Source organism: Tachyglossus aculeatus, chromosome 5 (genome assembly GCF_015852505.1).
Source record: "Tachyglossus aculeatus isolate mTacAcu1 chromosome 5, mTacAcu1.pri, whole genome shotgun sequence".
Lineage (NCBI taxonomy): Eukaryota > Metazoa > Chordata > Mammalia > Monotremata > Tachyglossidae > Tachyglossus > Tachyglossus aculeatus.
In genome coordinates this window covers 49,978,884-49,996,705 of record NC_052070.1, presented here as the reverse complement: position 1 = coordinate 49,996,705, position 17,822 = coordinate 49,978,884, and the positions used below count along the sequence as shown (strand labels likewise).

General features: G+C 49.7%; 1 protein-coding gene across 1 annotated transcript in view; it reads left to right on the top strand.

Annotated features, from left to right (window-relative positions):
* MTOR (mechanistic target of rapamycin kinase) overlaps positions 1-17,822 on the top strand; it is a 174,929-nt gene that overhangs the window by 11,461 nt on the left and 145,646 nt on the right. The window contains exons 8-13 of the mRNA XM_038746139.1: positions 2,730-2,916; positions 7,356-7,484; positions 10,263-10,507; positions 13,635-13,850; positions 15,738-15,943; positions 16,955-17,077. Coding sequence (XP_038602067.1) covers positions 2,730-2,916; positions 7,356-7,484; positions 10,263-10,507; positions 13,635-13,850; positions 15,738-15,943; positions 16,955-17,077 — 1,106 coding nt within the window. The remainder of the gene's footprint in view (positions 1-2,729; positions 2,917-7,355; positions 7,485-10,262; positions 10,508-13,634; positions 13,851-15,737; positions 15,944-16,954; positions 17,078-17,822) is intronic.

Genomic DNA, 17,822 nt, shown 5'->3' with positions numbered 1-17,822 from the left:
TAGTAAGTGCTTAATAACTGCCATTATTATTATTATTATTATTATTATATACAACAACCTCCCCAAACCCCAGTTTGGCATGGGGCGAGGAACTGCAGGGAACTGAATCAATCAGTCAATCAATCAATCGTATTTATTGAGCGCTTACTGTGTGCAGAGCACTGTACTAAGTGCTTGGGAAGTCCAAGTTGGCAACATATAGAGACGGTCCCTACCCAACAGTGGGCTCACAGTCTAGAAGGGGGAGACAGAGAACAAAACATATTAACAAAATCAAATAAATAGAATAGATATGTACAAGTAAAATAAATAACTGAAGAACCCATTTTCCCTCCCGTGGAATGGGAATAATTCCAGCGCTTAGAACGGTACTTTACACATAGTAAGCACTTAAATCCCTTAAGAATAATACTGTCTGTTCCTATTTTGCCAGGGTGGATAACTAAGACTGTTCTCGCTGAGCCAACTGTACTTCCCAAGCGCTTAGTACAGTGCTCTGCACACAGTAAGCGCTCAATAAATACGATTGATAATTATGAGCCACGTGCAGCTTTCAGAGTGCCCCAGGAGAATGCACACTGCAGATTTTGCAGCTCCTTCATTAGCTAATTGCCTCTGATTGGTTTTGTCCCCGTGGTCAGCGCTTCTCCTGTCTTGGTTCAGTCCCCCCGTCATCCTCCAACCCACCTTGCCCCACTCACCTGGTCAGATTCGGGAGGAGCCGCGCTTGCCGATAACGGGTGAGGCGGCCTCAATGTGGAGGAGGTGGGTGAGAAGCAGGGTGGCTTAGTGGAAAGATCCCGGGCTTGGGAGTCAGAGGTCGTGGGATCTAATTCCGGCCCCTCCACTTGTCAGCTGGGTGACTTCGGGCAAGTCACTTCACTTCTCTGGGCCTCGGTTATCTGTAAAATGGGGATTAAGACTGTGAGCCCAACGTGGGACAACCTGATTACCTTGCATCCACCCTGGTGCTTAAAACAGTGATTGACACATAGTAAGCTCTTAACAAATAGTATTATTATTATCCTCATGAGCACTGAGTCCACCTCCATGCTTGCGCCTTGACTCTCATGCTTCCGAAGGTGATCTGTACCGCTCCCCGCCAGAAAGGGAGAGCAATGGAAAAATAACTTGCAGAGGAACTGTCTTATTGAAACTTGAATTGTTTGAGCACTGCCCTTACAGTTACATGAGCTTAGTCCTATGGCTGCATTGTAATTACACGCTAACCCAGCCGTTTTGCTCCCCCCAAAAGAGACCTTTGGGAAAATTCTCGTGAGGGTGATTTAAGCCAAATGATTGTTTTGGTGACACTGAATTCTGGCGGAGAACCTTGAAATCCCAGTAGTAATAATTGTGGTGTTTGTTAAGCACTTACTACGTACTGTTCGAAGCACTGGGGTAATAATAATAATAATCATCATCATGGCATTTGTTAAGCACTTATTATGTGCAAAGCACTGTTCTAAGCGCTGTGGAGGATACAAAGTGATCAGGTTGTCCCACATGGGGCTCACAGTCTTCATCCCCATTTTACAGATGAGGTAACTGAGACCCAGAGAAGTGAAGTGACTTGCCCAAGCAGACAGGTGGCGGGGCCGGGATTAGAACCCATGACCTCTGACTCCCAAGCCCGGGTTCTTTCCACTGAGCCATGCTGCTTCTCTGCACCAAACTGTCAAGAGGTTTCCCAGACATGGATTTCAGGATTCCGGGTGTGAAAGCTGCTGTGGTCTCAAGTGGCCGTGGCAGCAGTTGGTTCACTCATTCATTCATTCATTCAATCGTATTTATTGAGCGCTTACTGCGTGCAGAGCACTGGACTAAACGCTTGGGAAGTACAAGTTGGCAACAGAAACGGTCCCTACCCAACAGCGGGCTCACAGTCTAGAAGGGGGAGACAGACAACAAAACAGAACAAGTGGACAGGTGTCAAGACGTCAGAACAAGTAGAATTAAAGCTAAATGCACATCATTAACAAAATCAATAGAATAGTAAATATGTACAAGTAAAATAGAGTAATAAATCTGTACAAACGTATATACAGGTGCTGTGGGGAGGGGAAGGAGGTAGGGCGGAGGGGCTGGGGAGGAGGAGAGGAAAAAGGGGGCTCAGTCTGGGAAGGCCTCCTGGAGGAGGTGAGCTCTCAGGGCTTTGAAGGGAGGATGAGAGCTAGCTTGGCGGATGTGCGGAGGGAGGGCATTCTGGGACGGGGAGGATGTGGGCCGGGGGTCGACGGCGGGACAGGCGAGAACGAGGCCCAGTGAGGAGGTTAGCGGCAGAGGAGCGGAGGGTGCGGGCTGGCAGTAGAAGGAGAGAAGGGAGGTGAGGTAGGAGGGGGCGAGGTGATGGAGAGCTTTGAAGCCGAGGGTGGGGAGCTTCTGCCTGATGAGTAGGTTGACAGGCAGCCACTGGAGATCTTTGAGGAGGGGAGTAACATGCCCAGAGCGTTTCTGCACAAAGGTGATCCGGGCAGCAGCGTAAAGTATAGACCGAAGTGGGGAGAGACGGGAGGATGGGAGATCAGAGAGGAGGCTGATGCAGTAATCCAGTCGTTCCCCATTGGTGAGCGTCTAGCTGAAATAGCATACAGTCAGTCGCTCCTCCTCCCCTCCCCACCCAATCCGTCGGGGGTACGTCAAAGTTTGGGAGCCCTGGGTCAGGCCTCAGTGGTCCAGGGCAGCCCTGACCCTGGGGCCCACGAGCTCTGCGTCTCTTCTTTGTTCAGACACGCAGTATCTCCAAGACACCATGAACCACGTACTGAGCTGCGTCAAGAAGGAGAAAGAGCGTACGGCAGCATTCCAGGCCCTGGGGCTGCTCTCTGTAGCCGTGAGATCCGAGTTCAAGGTCTACTTACCCCGAGTTCTGGACATCATTCGAGCGGCTCTTCCTCCGAAGGACTTTGCCCATAAGTGAGCCTCTCTAAAGTGCTTCTCTCTAGCTCACCCTTTTTTCATTGGTATGTGATAGGTGCTTACCATGTGCCAGGCACTGTAGTAAGTGGTGGGATAAGCTGTAGACTCAATCAATCAATCAATCGTATTTATTGAGTGCTTACTGTGTGCAGAGCACTGTACTAAGCGCTTGGGAAGTACAAGTCTGCAACACAAGGGGAACGTATCTGCTAATTCCGTCATATTGTACTCTCGCAAGTTCTTAGTACAGTGCTGTGCACATAGTAAATGCTCAAAAGATACCACTGATTTTCTGACTGATACAAATTAATCAGATTGGACCCAGTTCATGTCCCACATGGGGCTCACAGCCTTAATCCCCATTTTAATAATAATAATAATAATAGTAGTAGTATTTGTTAAGTGCTTACTACGTGCAGAGCACTGTTCTAAGCGCCGGGGGGGATGCAAGGTGATCAGGTTGTCCCACGGGGGGCTCACAGTCTTAACCCCCATTTTACAGGTGAGGTCACTGAGGCTCAGAGAAGTGAAGTGACTTTGCCCAGGGTCCCACAGCAGACATGTGGCGGAGCCGGGATTAGAACCCAGACCTCTGGCTCCCAAGCCCGGGCTCTTTCCACTGAGAGCTGGGTTTGGGATCCAGAGGAGAAGGCCCTTGCGCTCTCGGAGAGATCCGTTCCCTGCCTCATCGCAGCCTCCCGGAGCAAGCTGGGGCAAGTCGCTCAACCTCTCTGCCCTTTGGCTCCATTTTCTTCCAATCAATCAATCAATCAATCGTATTTATTGAGCGCTTACTATGTGCAGAGCACTGTACTAAGCGCTTGGGAAGTACAAATTGGCAACACATAGAGACAGTCCCTACCCAACAGTGGGCTCACAGTCTAAAAGGGGAAGACAGAGAACAGAACCAAACATACCAACAAAATAATGTTCCATGTTGAGAGGCTGGAGATCATAATGATGGTGGCATTTATTAAGCGCTGACTGTGTGCAAAGCACTGTTCTAAGCGCTGGGGAGGTTACAAGGTGATCAGGTTGGGGGCTTGCAGTCTTCATCGCCATTTTCCAGATGAGGGAACTGAGGCCCAGAGGAGTGAAGTGACTTGCCCAAAGTCACACAGCTGACAATAATAACAATAATAATAATAATAATGGCATTTATTAAGCACTTACTATGTGCAAAGCACTGTTCTAAGCGCTGGGGAGGTTTTATTTTATTTTGTTAGTATGTCTGGTTTTGTTCTCTGTCTCCCCCTTCTAGACTGTGAGTCCACTGTTGGGTAGGGACCGTCTCTATATGTTGCCAGCTTGTACTTCCCAAGCGCTTAGTACAGTGCTCTGCACGCAGTAAGCGCTCAATAAATATGATTGATTGATTGATTATAAGGTGACCAGGTTGTCCCACGGGGGGCTCACAGTTTTAATCCCCATTTTACAGATGAGGTAACTGAGGCACAGAGAAGTTAAGTGACTTGCCCAAAGTCACACAGCTGACAGTTGGCGGAGCCGGAATTTGAACCCATGACCTCTGACTCCAAAGCCTGTGCTGTTTCCACTGAGCCACGCTGAGATCAATCAATCAATCAATCAATCGTATTTATTGAGCGCTTACTGTGTGCAGAGCACTGGACTAAGCACTTGGGAAGTCCAAGTTAGCAACATAGAGCGACGGTCCCTACCCAGCAGTGGGCTCACAGTCTAGAAGGGGGAAACAGAGAACAAAACCAAACATATTAACAAAATAAAATCAATAGAATAGATATGTACAAGTAAAATAAATAGAGTAATAAATACGTACAAACATATATACAGGTGCTGTGGGGAAGGGAAGGAGGTAAGGCGCAGGGGGATGGAGAGGGGGACAGGAAGGAGGGGGCTCAGATGGTGCCCATAAAATGCCTGGAGACTCAAGCGTTGATGAGCGCAATAATTATAAGGCATTCAGGGCCAACTTTTCTTTTCTAATAGTTATTCAGGGGTTTCAATATGGCAGCCGCGATACAGATCTACATATTAATAATAACAATAATAATGACATTTGTTAAGCGCTTACTATGTGCAAAGCACTGTTCTAAGCGCTGGGGGGGGATACAAGGTGATCAGGTTGTCCCGCGTGGGGCTCACGGTCATCATCCCCATTTTACAGATGAGGTAACTGAGGCTCCGAGAAGTGAAGTGACTTGCCCAAGGTCACACAGCAGACATGTGGCAGAGCCGGGATTTGAACCCATGACCCCTGACTCTAAAACCCGTGCTCTTTCCACTGAGCCACGCTGCTTCACATATTCCCCTCCCGCCCTGTGGCACTTTGGGTCAGCTGGCCTCTCCCTAAACTCCCCAAAGGCAGATATCAGATATCAGTAGGAGCTCAGTAAGTAATAATGATGGTATTTCAGCGCTTGCTGTGTGCCAAGCAGCGTGTAGAGAAGCAGCGTGGCTCAGTGGAAAGAGCCCGGGCTTTGGAGTCAGAGGTCGTGGGTTCAAATCCCGGCTCCGCCCCTTGTCAGCTGTGGGACTTTGGGCAAGTCACTTCACTTCTCTGAGCCTCAGTTCCTTCATCTGTAAAATGGGGATGAAGAGTGTGAGCCCCCCGTGGGACAACCTGATCACCTTGTAGCCTCCCCCACGCTTAGAACGGTGCTTTGCACATAGTAAGCGCTTAATTAATGCCATCATTATTATCTTCTAGACTGTGAGCCCACTGTTGGGTAGGGACCGTCTCCATATGTTGCCAACTTGTACTTCCCAAGCGCTTAGTGCAGTGCTCTGAACACAGTAAGCGCTCAATAAATACGATTGAATGAATGAAAAGCACTGTTCTAAGCACTGGGGTGGATACAAGGTGATCAGGTTGTCCCACGTGGGGCTCCCAGTCTAAATCCCCATTTTCCAGATGAGGGAACTGAGGCACCGAGAATAATCATAATAAAGATGATGGCATTTGTTAAGCTCTTACTATGTGCAAAGCACTTTTCTAAGTGCTGTTAAATGACTTGCCCAAGGTCAATCAATCAATCAGTCAATCAATCGTATTGAGCGCTTACTGTGTGCAGAGCACTGTACTAAGCGCTTGGGAAGTACAAGTTGGCAACATATAGAGACAGTCCCTACCCAACAGTGGCCTCACAGTCTAAAAGAGTGGGCTCACACATCCAGTAGACGAGTGGCGGAGCCGGGATTAGAATCCACATCCTCTGACTCCCAAGCCCGGGCTCTTTCCACTAAGCCACGCTGCTTCTCTACTAATTACTGAGCACTAATTACTGAGCATTACCGAGTACTAATTTCCACTGAGCAGCATGGCTCAGTGGAAAGAGCCCGGGCTTTGGAGTCAGAGGTCATGGGTCCAAATCCCGGCTCCGCCAATTGTCAGCTGTGTGACTTTGGACAAGTCACTTAACTTCTCTGTGCCTCGGTTCCCTCATTTGTAAAATGGGGATGAAGACTGTGAGCCCCCACGTGGGACAACCTGATCACCTTCTAACCTCCCCAGCGCTTAGAACAGTGCTCTGCACATCGTAAGCGCTTAATAAATGCCGTTATTATTACTACTAGCAGTGTGGCTCAGTGGAAAGAGCATGGGCTTTGGAGTCAGATGTCATGGGTTCAAATCCCAGCTCCGCCACATGTCTGCTGTGTGACCTTGGGCAAGTCACTTAACTTCTCAGAGCCTCAGTTACCTCATCTGTAAAATGGGGATGAAGACTGTGAGCCCCCCATGGGACAACCTGATCACCTCGTATTCGTTCATTCATTCATTCAATCGTATTTATTGAGCGCTTACTGTGTGCAGAGCACTGTACTAAGCGCTTGGGAAGTACAAGTTGGCAACATATAGGAGACGGTCATTCATTCATTCAATCGTATTTATTGAGCGCTTACTGTGTGCAGAGCACTGTACTAAGTGCTTGGGAAGTACAAGTTGGGAACATATAGAGACGGTCATTCATTCATTCATTCAATCGTATTTATTGAGCGCTTACTGTGTGCAGAGCACTGTACTAAGTGCTTGGGAAGTACAAGTTGGCAACATATAGAGACGGTCCCTCCCCAACAGTGGGCTCACAGTCTAGAAGGGGGAGACAGACAACAAAGCAAAACATATTAACAAAATAAAATAAATAGAATAAATATGTACAAATAAAATAGAGTAATAATTATGTACAAACATATATGCATATATATATATATATCCCCTGAGCGCTTAGAAGAGTGCATTGCACGTAGTAAGTGCTTAAGAAATGCCATCATTATTATTATTATTATTAACAGTGCTCAGAACAGTGCTTTGCACATAGTAAGCGCTTAATAAATCCATCATCATTATTATTATTATTAATAAGTAGTGCTGAGTACTAACGGGAGGAGTGGCTGAGGTGGGAGGAGGGGCCGTGCCGCTCTCCAGGCTGTCCATCCGTCTTGTCGTTCCTTCCCAGGAGGCAGAAGGCCATTCAGGTGGACGCCACCGTGTTCACTTGCATCAGCATGTTGGCCCGAGCCATGGGACCTGGCATTCAACAGGACATCAAAGAGCTGCTGGAGCCCATGCTGGCCGTGGGGCTCAGGTAGGTGTGAGGAGAGGCCCGCCTCCAGTTTGGCCCGAACTTGTTCTGATGGCCAGAGTTCGTAAGGGCATCTCCCTGCTCGTTCAGTCCCTCATCCTATCCCGACTGGATTACTGCATCAGCCTCCTCTCCGATCTCCCATCCTCCTGTCTCTCCCCACTTCAATCCATACTTCATGCCGCTGCCCGGATTGCCTTTGTCCAGAAACGCTCTGGGCATGTTACTCCCCTCCTCAAAAATCTCCACTGGCTACCAATCAATCTGCGCATCAGGCAGAAACTCCTCACCCTGGGCTTCAAGTCTCTCCATCCCCTCGCCCCCTCCTACCTCACCTCCCTTCTGTCCTTCTGCAGCCCACCCCGCACCCTCCGCTCCTCTGCTACCGCTAATCTCCTCACCGTTAGGCCTCGTTCTCGCCTGTCCCGCCGTCGACCCCCGGCCCATGTCATCCCCCTGGCCCGGAATGCCCTCCCTCCACACATCCACCAAACTAGCTCTCTTGCTCCCTTCAGGGCCCTACTGAGAGCTCACCTCCTCCAGGAGGCCTTCCCACACTGAGCCCCCTCCTTCCTCTCCCCCTTGCCCCCCTCTCCATCCCCCGCCTTACCTCCTTCCCCTCCCCACAGCACCCATATATATGTATATGTTTGTACATATTTATTACTCTATTTTATTTGTACACATTTATTCTGTTTATTTTATTCTGTTAATATGTTTTGTTTTGTCGTCTGTCTCCCCCTTCTAGACTGTGAGGCCACTGTTGGGTAGGGACCGTCTCTATATGTTGCCAACTTGTACTTCCCAAGCACTTAGTACAGTGCTCTGCACACAGTAAGCGCTCAATAATTGCGATTGAATGAATGAATGAATTCTATTTATTTTTTTCTGTTAATATGTTTTGTTGTCTGTCTCCCCCTTCTAGACTGTGAGCCCACTGTTGGGTAGGGACCGTCTCTATATGTTGCCAACTTGTACTTCCCAAGCGCTTAGTACAGTGCTCTGCACACAGTAAGCGCTCAATAAATGCTATTGAATGAAGGAACGAAAGGGCAAACCCGAGGAACCGAAACCCTAGCGGGGTGATTAAACAAGTCGGTACCTTCCGATCTGTGAGTTGGCCCTCGCTGGGTGACCGGTAGCAAGTTGCTTCACATTCCCAGCCTTTATATCCTTTGTAAATGAGGGATAACAGAGCACTAAAAAGCTTGTTCCCCAATGAAATGGGAATTATAGGATCATAAAAGGCTGTTATCCAGTGAAATAGGGATAAGAGAACAATAGAAAGCTTACTCTCTAGGCTTCAGCTGCTCTCTAAACTAGGCAGCTCAGTTATCCTAGGTAACAAACCCCATTTTGTTCAGTGCTCTGCACACAGTAAGCGCTCCATAAATACAATTGATTGATTGATTGTTCAGGTATCCGAACTTGCAACGGTCTGAGTTAATCTTGCTCCCAATTAGTTTAGAGAATCGACTGTCGGCTCTTCCGGCCTAGAATATCCCGTAAAGATTAGGCGCTCTTCAGAGTGCGGCAGAGATGCTGAAATGCTTTAAGCCCGCCTCCACCAACCTTGGAGGGAGCCAGGTGACTTTCATTCATTCAGTCGTATTTATTGAGCGCTTACTGTGTGCAGAGCACTGGACTAAGCGCTTGGGAAGTACTTGTTCCCTGGGTACACGGACTGTCGCACACAGTAAGCGCTCCATAAATACGATCGAATGGGGGCTAATCTAGAGGGGGCTGGGAAGTTTCTGCTAGGAGAATCTGCCCCCTCCCTAAGGAGGCTGCTACTTCTCTGGTATCGTACTCTCCCGAGCACTTAGTACAGTGCTCTGCACCTAATAGGCGCTCAGTAAATACGATGGATTGAGTGATTGAAGCGAAGGGTACAGGGGGAGTGGCAGGCCCACAGACACCTCACTGGGGAGCAGAGCTGTTTCCAGAAGGAAGACAGGTGCCTCTCCGGCGTCCTGCTCATTCATTCATTCAATCGTATTTATTGAGCGCTCACTGCAGACCCCTGGCCCACGTCCTCCCCCTGGCCTGGAATGCCCTCCCTCCGCACATAATAATAATAATAATAATGGCATTTGTTAAGCACATACTATGTGCAAAGCACTGTTCGAAGCGCTGGGGGGGATACAAGGTGATCAGGTTGTCCCGCGAGCGGCTCAGTCATCATCCCCATTTTACAGATGAGGTAACTGAGGCTCCGAGAAGTGAAGTGACTTGTCCAAGGTCGCACAGCAGACATGTTGGTGGAGCCGGGATTCGAACCCATGACCTCTGACTCCAAAGCCCGGGCTCTTTCCACTGAGCCATGCTGCCCATCCGCCAAGCTAGCTCTCTTCCTCCCTTCAGAGCCCTACTGAGAGCTCACCTCCTCCGGGAGGCCTTCCCAGACTGAGCCCCCTTTTCCCTCTCCTCCCCCCCCATCCCCTCCGCCCTACCTCCTTCCCCTCCCCGCAGCACCTGTATATCTGTTTGTACCGATTTATCGCTCTATTTATTTTACTTGTCCATATTTACTGTTCTATTGATTTTGTTAATGGTGTGCATTTAGCTTTAATTCTGTTTGTTCCGATGACACCCGTCCCCATGTTTTGTCGTCCGTCTCCCCCTTCTAGACTGTGAGCCCGCTGTTGGGTAGGGACCGTCTCTCTATGTTGCCGAGCGCTTAGTCCAGTGCTCCGCACACATCCGATTGAATGGACGCAGAGCACCGTACTAAGCGCTGGACCTGCGGGGCGGACGTAACCGACGGCCTCTTCTTCTCAGCCCCGCCCTGACGGCCGTGCTGTATGACCTGAGCCGCCAGATCCCGCAGCTGAAGAAGGACATCCAGGACGGGCTGCTGAAGATGCTGTCCCTCGTCCTGATGCACAAACCCCTGCGGCACCCGGGCATGCCCAAGGGCCTGGCCCACCAGCTGGCCTCGCCCAGCCTCACCAACCTGCCCGAGGCCGGCGACGTAGGCAGCATCACCCTGGCCCTCCGCACCCTTGGCAGCTTCGAGTTCGAAGGTGAGCGGCGGAGCGGGCGGCGAGCCTGGGAACCGGGGCCCGGATTACATTCAGTCATCCAGCCGTATTTATTGAGCGCTTACCGGGTGCGGAGCACTGGACTGCGCGCTTGTAGCTACAAGATTGAGGCAGATCCAGTTTCAAAGATCATATTCAATTGACGGGCCTCGGAGTCGTCATATTTGTTACACACCTGTGAAAAATCTAGAGATGAAGTGAAAGAGAAACTGGTTAGGTAGGGGCGCGGATCAAAGCAAACTGAAATGATACAGATAGACTGCAAGTGCCATGTGTAGTACTCTCCCAAGTGCTCAGAGCAGTGCCCTGCACAAAGTAAGTGCTCAGTTAATGCCCTTGATTTGACTGATTGAAAGTTGATGGGCCTGCTGCCGTCCTTATCTGCCAAGCAGAAAAGCCTGCAACTTAAAATAAAGTTGAAAATACATAGAAGCAGCGTAGCTCACTGGAAAGAGCCCGGGCTTTGGAGTCAGAGTTCATGGGCTCAAATCCCGGCTCCGTCAATTGCCAGCTGTGTGACTTTGGGCAAGTCGCTTCACTTCTCTGGGCCTCGGTTACCTCATCTGTAAAATGGGGGTTAAGGCTGTGAGCCCCACGTGGGACGACCTGATCGTGCTGTAACCTCCCCAGCGCTTAGAACAGTGCTTTGCACATAGTAAGCGCTTAATAAATGCCATCATTATTATTATCGTTATTAAAATAAAAGCCGGTTGGCCAGGAAGCATAGTGACGCTTTCTAGGCTGAACTGATTCTGAAGAAGAAGTTCCTCAGAACGAACCACCTGTGGTCTTTAGCCTAAATCTGGGAAATGAGGATTGACTGTGAGCCCCCGTGGGACAACCTGATCACCTTGTATCCTCCCCAGCGCTTAGAACAGGCACATAGTAAGCGATTAATAAATGCCATTATTATTATTATTATCCAATAATAATATTGGAGATGACCAATATATAATGGAGATGGAGATGGCCGAGTCCACTGGGCACCGGCCCCGAAATCCAAGCTGTCCGACGGCCGGCTCTCTGCCCCTTCCCCTAGCTTGTCCCTCTGTCCTTCCCTCTCGGATACCGGTTAGCGGGAAATGGATGCTCAGCAGGGACTGCAGCGGGGCTTAGTGGATAGAGCACGGGTCTGGGTTCTAATTCGGGCTCTGCCACGTGTCTTCTAGACTGTCAGCCTGCTGTTGGGTAGGGACCGTCTCTCTATGTTGCCAACTTGTACTTCCCAAGCGCTTAGTACAGTGCTCTGCACACAGTAAGCGCTCAATAACTAAGATTGAATGAATGAATGAATGCTTAATAGCCTTGGGAAAGTCAATTCACTTCTCTGGGCCTCAGTTACCTCATCTGTAGAAAATGGGGATAAGAGTGTGAGCCCCATGTGGGATAGGGACTGTGTCCAACCTGATTAACTTGTATCTACCCCCGGTGCTTGGCACTAGAGCTAGTAATGCCTAGCAAGTACCGTAATTATTATTATTATTATTATTATTAGCTACCTGTTCACTGCTGCCCGAATCCATTCGGCAAAATTTCTCTCCTGTGGCTCTCCAAATAGCCTTTCCCCTCTCAGCTTTCTAGTTTCCAAAGGTTTTGGTCTTTTAGATTTGTCCTTGCTGTTAGGTAAATAAATTCCCAGGCCTTGATGAACCCAAGTTATTCCTCAGGGGAGATCTTTCTAGGGAAAGGAACACTCGGTTTTGAAATGTACCGACTCCTCAAAGTCTGCCTGTGGGCCGGGAAGCGACCTGCGGACTCTAGCTCTGTCCAGATACTCCAGGCGAGTCGGTGAACATCCAGGGTCATTTTGTTCCTGGTGGATCGAAAGTTGGTCCGTGCCAGTGGGCTTTAAAACGCGGGCACGTGAGATCTTAGTTGAGGTGTAAGAGTTAAAATATTTGGTTGGGAGCTATGGGGTAATTTCCCCTTTACTGGAACAGGTGAAGCTTGGTGACCCGGACCTCCTGTATTCCTCCCTCCATCTGGAGGGATCCAGATGGAGAGTTGGGTAGGGACCGTCTCTATATGTTGCCAACTTGTACTTCCCAAGCGCTTAGTACAGTGCTCTCCACACGGTAAGCACTCAGTAAATATGATTGAATGAATGATGATAGACCACTTCCTCGTTGAAAATTGGGTTGCCCTGAAGCAGAATGCCCAGCTTGCATCGTACGCTTCTCTACACCTCAGTGTCTCAGTTACCTCATCTGTAAAATGGGGATTGAGACTGGGAGCCCCACGTGGGACAGGGACTGCGTCCAGCCCGATTTGCTCGGATCCACCCCAGCAATCAATCAATCAATCGTATTTATTGAGCGCTTACTGTGTGCAGAGCACTGGACTAAGCGCTTGGGAAGTATAAGCTGGCAACATATAGTGACAGTCCCTACCCAACAGTGGGCTCACAGTCTAGAAGGGGGAGACAGACAAGACAAAACATATTAACAAAATAAAATAAAATAAATAGAATAAATATGTACAAATAAAATAGAGTAATAAATATGCAAACATATATACATATATACAGGTGGTGTGGGAAGGGGAAGGAGGTAAGATGGGGGGGTGGAGAAGGGGATGAGGGGGAGAGGAAGGAAGGGGCTCAGTCTGGGAAGGCCTCCTGGAGGAGGTGAGCTCTCAGTAGGGCCTTGAAGGGAGGAAGAGAGCTAGCTTGGTGGGTGGGCAGAGGGAGGGCATTCCTCATTAGAGAAGCAGCGTGGCTCAGTGGAAAGAGCACGGGCTTTGGAGTCAGAGGTCATGGGTTCGAATCCCGACTCCACCACATGTCTGCTGTGTGACCTTGGGCAAGTCACTTAACTTCTCTGAGCCTAAGTTACCTCATCTGTAAAATGGGGATTAAGACTGTGAGCCTCACGTGGGACAACCTGATCACCTTGTAACCTCCCCAGCGCTTAGAACAGTGCTTTGCACATAGTAAGCGCTTAATAAATGCCATTATTATTATTATTAGTAGTAGTAGTATTATTCCAGGCCAGCACTTAGCACGGTGCCTGGCACCTAGTAAGCGATGAACAATTGCCACTGTTCTTATTCTTATCATCGTACCACCACCAAATCTGGGTCAAAGGCGCTGTTCTCCTCGTTCCCTCAGGCCACTCTCTGACCCAGTTTGTCCGCCACTGCGCGGACCACTTCCTGAACAGTGAGCACAAAGAGATCCGCATGGAGGCGGCTCGCACGTGCTCCCGCCTGCTCACCCCCTCCATCCATCTCATCAGCGGCCACGCCCACGTGGTCAGCCAGACCGCAGTCCAGGTGGTGGCCGACGTGCTCAGCAAACTGCTCGTGGTTGGCATCACCGACCCAGGTAAGGCGGCGCCTCGAAGAGCCTGGGGCAGGAGGGGGCCGCCCCCGGCGTTGCCCAGCGGCCTCCTTGCCTTGGTTTTATATTAATGAAGCTTCGAAGCAGCTGAACTTGTAGGAGGAAGGAGAACCTCAATTCCCTTTCCATCCCCCGTAGAGCTCTTCGTTGCGTGGCTCAGTGGAAAGAGCCCGGGCTTTGGAGTCAGAGGTCGTGGGTTCAAATCCCGGCCCTGCCGATCGTCCGCTGTGTGACTTTGGGCAAGGCACTTCACTTCTCTGGGCCTCAGTCACCTCATCGGTAAAATGGGGATTAAGACTGGGACAACCTGATCACCTTGTAACCTCCCCAGCGCTTAGAACAGTGCCTAACATAGTAAGTTACTATGTAAGTAGTAAGTACTTAGTAACAGCACATAGTAAGTGCTTAATAAATGCCATTATTATCATTATTATCTGGGGCCCAAGCTTAGGCAAAGACTTACCTGCCCCTCACCACCCCCTGTATCCTTTTTTAGCCTCTCCAAAGGTTGGAGAGCCACAGTCCAGGGGGGCTCTCTGTAGGTAGTATGTTCACACACATGAGCTGGTTTCTATAATTCCTGAACTTCCAGGCCCAGCAGCCCTTAGAAACCCCTTGGTATGTGCAGGTGAGGTCACGCGTGGCTCCCAGAAGTAATACCTGGGCCCCCTTCTAGTCCTGGCTCTGCCACAATTCTGCTGTGGAACCTGGGGCAAATGACTTAAACCTCTCTGTGCCTCAGTTACCTCAACTGTCAAATGGGGATTCACTACCTGTTCTCCCTCCCTCTTAGACCGTGAGCCCCATGTGGGACAGGGACTGTTTCCAGCCTGGTTATAGTCTATCAACCCCAGCATCTACTACAGGGATTGGCACTTAAGCACTTAATAAATGGCATTGTTATTATTATTATCCTGGCCAGATACAGCATTTGAAATTCAAGTTGTGGGCAAGTCCAGACCCCAGGATTTGATCCTATAGAGGGCCATCACACCTTGTTTCGGACCAAACAGAGACCCCGTAACGCCAGCCCCTGGGCTCTCTGAGAATTCCTCTCGCTTTCTTTCTTACATCAACATGTCCTGTGAAGTCTTCCTGGTGGAAGAAGGACTTAGATACTTTTCATCACCTTTTGTGGTTGATTATAAGCAATGAGGCGACTTTTTATAAACAATTGTAAACAATGAGGTATATTGTATATAATGAGGTTTATAACAATGGGATTATTTATAACAGTTATAAGTATGAGATTATATTTATAACAGTGAGATTGTAAACAGGGAGGCACTCTATTAAGCGCTTGGAAGAGTTTACTACAACAGAATCAGCAGACACGTTCCCTGCCTATAGTACACTTAGAGTCTAGAAGGGAGACAGACATTTAATATGAGTAAAGGAAGAGTTGTCGACGATCTCTTTGATCTCCTCGTACCCCAATTCCTTCTCCTCTGAGTTGTAAGGTCCAAAAAAGTCTTATTTAAAAGAGTTTAAAAAAGAAAAAGTAGAATTCATCGACCCGACTTGACTCTCCCAAGCACTTAAGCTCGTTGTGCGGAGGGAACATGTCTACTAACTCTGTTATGCTGTACTCTCCCAAGTGCTTAGTACATGCTCTGCACACAGTAAGAGCTAAATAAATGCAGTGGATTACTGTGCACACAGTATTGATTGACCCCACTTCAGTCCAGGTGGTAGAGGTTAGATGGTCTTCCCCGGCACGCTGTTTCCCCGCCTCTCCCGCAGGGAGGGGAATGGCAGGATGGAGGGAGAAGAGGGCTTTTGTGGCCTTATCACCCGGGCTGGCGGTGGGAAGGCAGTGTCGGGCGGGGGCTCGGCAGGCTCACCTGCCCGGCTGCCCGCCCGCTTTGACAGACCCCGACATCCGTTACTGCGTCCTGGCCTCCCTGGACGAGCGGTTCGACGCCCACCTGGCCCAGGCGGAGAACCTGCAGGCCCTGTTCGTGGCCTTGAACGACCAGGTGTTTGAGATCCGAGAGTTGGCCATCTGCACCGTGGGCCGGCTGAGCAGCATGAATCCGGCCTTCGTCATGCCCTTCCTGCGCAAGATGCTCATTCAGGTAACGGCCGGGGCAAGGGAGGGGCTCCCCCACTCCGAGATGAGGTCGCCCGCGTTCGAGGCTTCATTCCTCTCAAGGAAGCTAAGCCAAAAGAGAGGAACAATTCTCCGAGGCATTAGGGAGAACCTTAAACGTGCCTGCTGGGAGTTGACGGTTCAGGCTCTGAGGGATTTGGATGGTTAACAGGGTTTCTTCATGAGGATTGTGGCTAGAAGACAGTAGAGCCTAGCAGGGTGATTGCTAAGCCTAGGAATCAGCGTCCCTAATCGCCACTGATCTGCTGAACCTCTGCAGCCGGATTTAAGCCCAAAGAAATTGGAGCTTGAAATCCAATCAGAATCCACCTGGACCCCATCTCCCTTCTCATGTCCCCTCGTACCTAAGAGCTCCTGGGAGTCTCATCAGGTGCCAAGGTTATGTGTTCGCGCTTGGCGTTTCAGGCATACACAGCGGCTCCAGAGCCATTATTCTTGTTGGGACTGGCGTCTTACCTGCGCCCGATGAAGTCCCAAAGCGATCATATTTATGGAATGCTTACTAGGTACAGAGCACTCTATTAAACGCTTGGAAGAGATTACTACAACAGAATTAGCAGACTTGTTTCCTGCCCATAACAAGCTTACGTTCTAGAAGGGGAGACAGCCATTTAATATGAATAAAGGAAGAGTTGTGGACAATCTGCTTGATCTCCTCGTACCCCAGTTCCTTCTCCTCCGAGTTGTAAGATCAGATTTACCCCAGTCTGCTCAAGGAGCGATTGATGGGTAGGTGTGTGATGTATCATTGAAATTCTTTGGCCCCGGGTGCTCTAGAAATACGACGAGATGGTGGTCAGATTTTTCTCTTCCAGTTGCAATTCCAGTCTTGGCGTCGTAAGCCCCCCTGACTGCCCGTTGTTCAAAGTGACCCACGATGGCCAGGGGGATTTCTCGTGCCAGGCCGTCCATCGGAGGAAGGCCCATCTTCCGGACTTCCCTCCGCCTTTACTCAGCTGCTGCTTCCTTCCTGCAGATCCTGACGGAGCTGGAGCACAGCGGGGTGGGCAGAATCAAGGAGCAGAGCGCTCGCATGCTGGGCCACTTGGTCTCCAATGCCCCCCGTCTTATCCGCCCGTACATGGAGCCCATTCTGAAGGTACGGGGCGGAGGGAACTTTATGGGGATGGTTTCTGCCGCTGGGGTGGTATGGTTCTTGTGGGCTATCGAAGGGTAATGAAGTGGTTTCAGTGCTCAGTGTCGGAGGGAAAGTCTCCCAGGGAAGCCCTCCAGGCCCGGCAACAAAGACAGGGTCCAGATCGCGTCCGTCGGCCTGTAGTCCACGCACACGGCTTCCCAGACTGAGCCCCTTCCTTCCTCTCCCCCTCATCCCCCTCTCCATCCCCCCATCTTACCTCCTTCACTTCCCCGCAGCACCTGTATATATGTATATATGTTTGTACATATTTATTACTCTATTTTACTTGTACATATCTATTCTATTTTATTTTGTTAGTATGTTTGGTTTTGTTGTCTGTCTCCCCCTTTTAGACTGTGAGCCCACTGTTGGGTAGGGACCGTCTCTATATGTTGCCAACTTGGACTTCCCAAGTGCTTAGTACAGTGCTCTGCACACAGTAAGCACTCAGTAAATACGATTGATGATGATGATGATGATCGCTTGGGAACTTCAGAAAAGTGCAGTGTCTGTGAGGCAGCTAGGAGTCAATCAGTTGGTGATATTTACTGAGTGCCGAGCACTGTACTAAGCGCTCAGGAGAGTACAATTCAGACGTGGCCGCTGCTCTCAAGGAGCTTGCAGTCTGGGTCATGTGGAGTGTCCGTCTTCCCAGGACCTGAGGGGAGCTTTTTCAGCAGGGTGAGGTGGAGGTTAGACTGTGAGC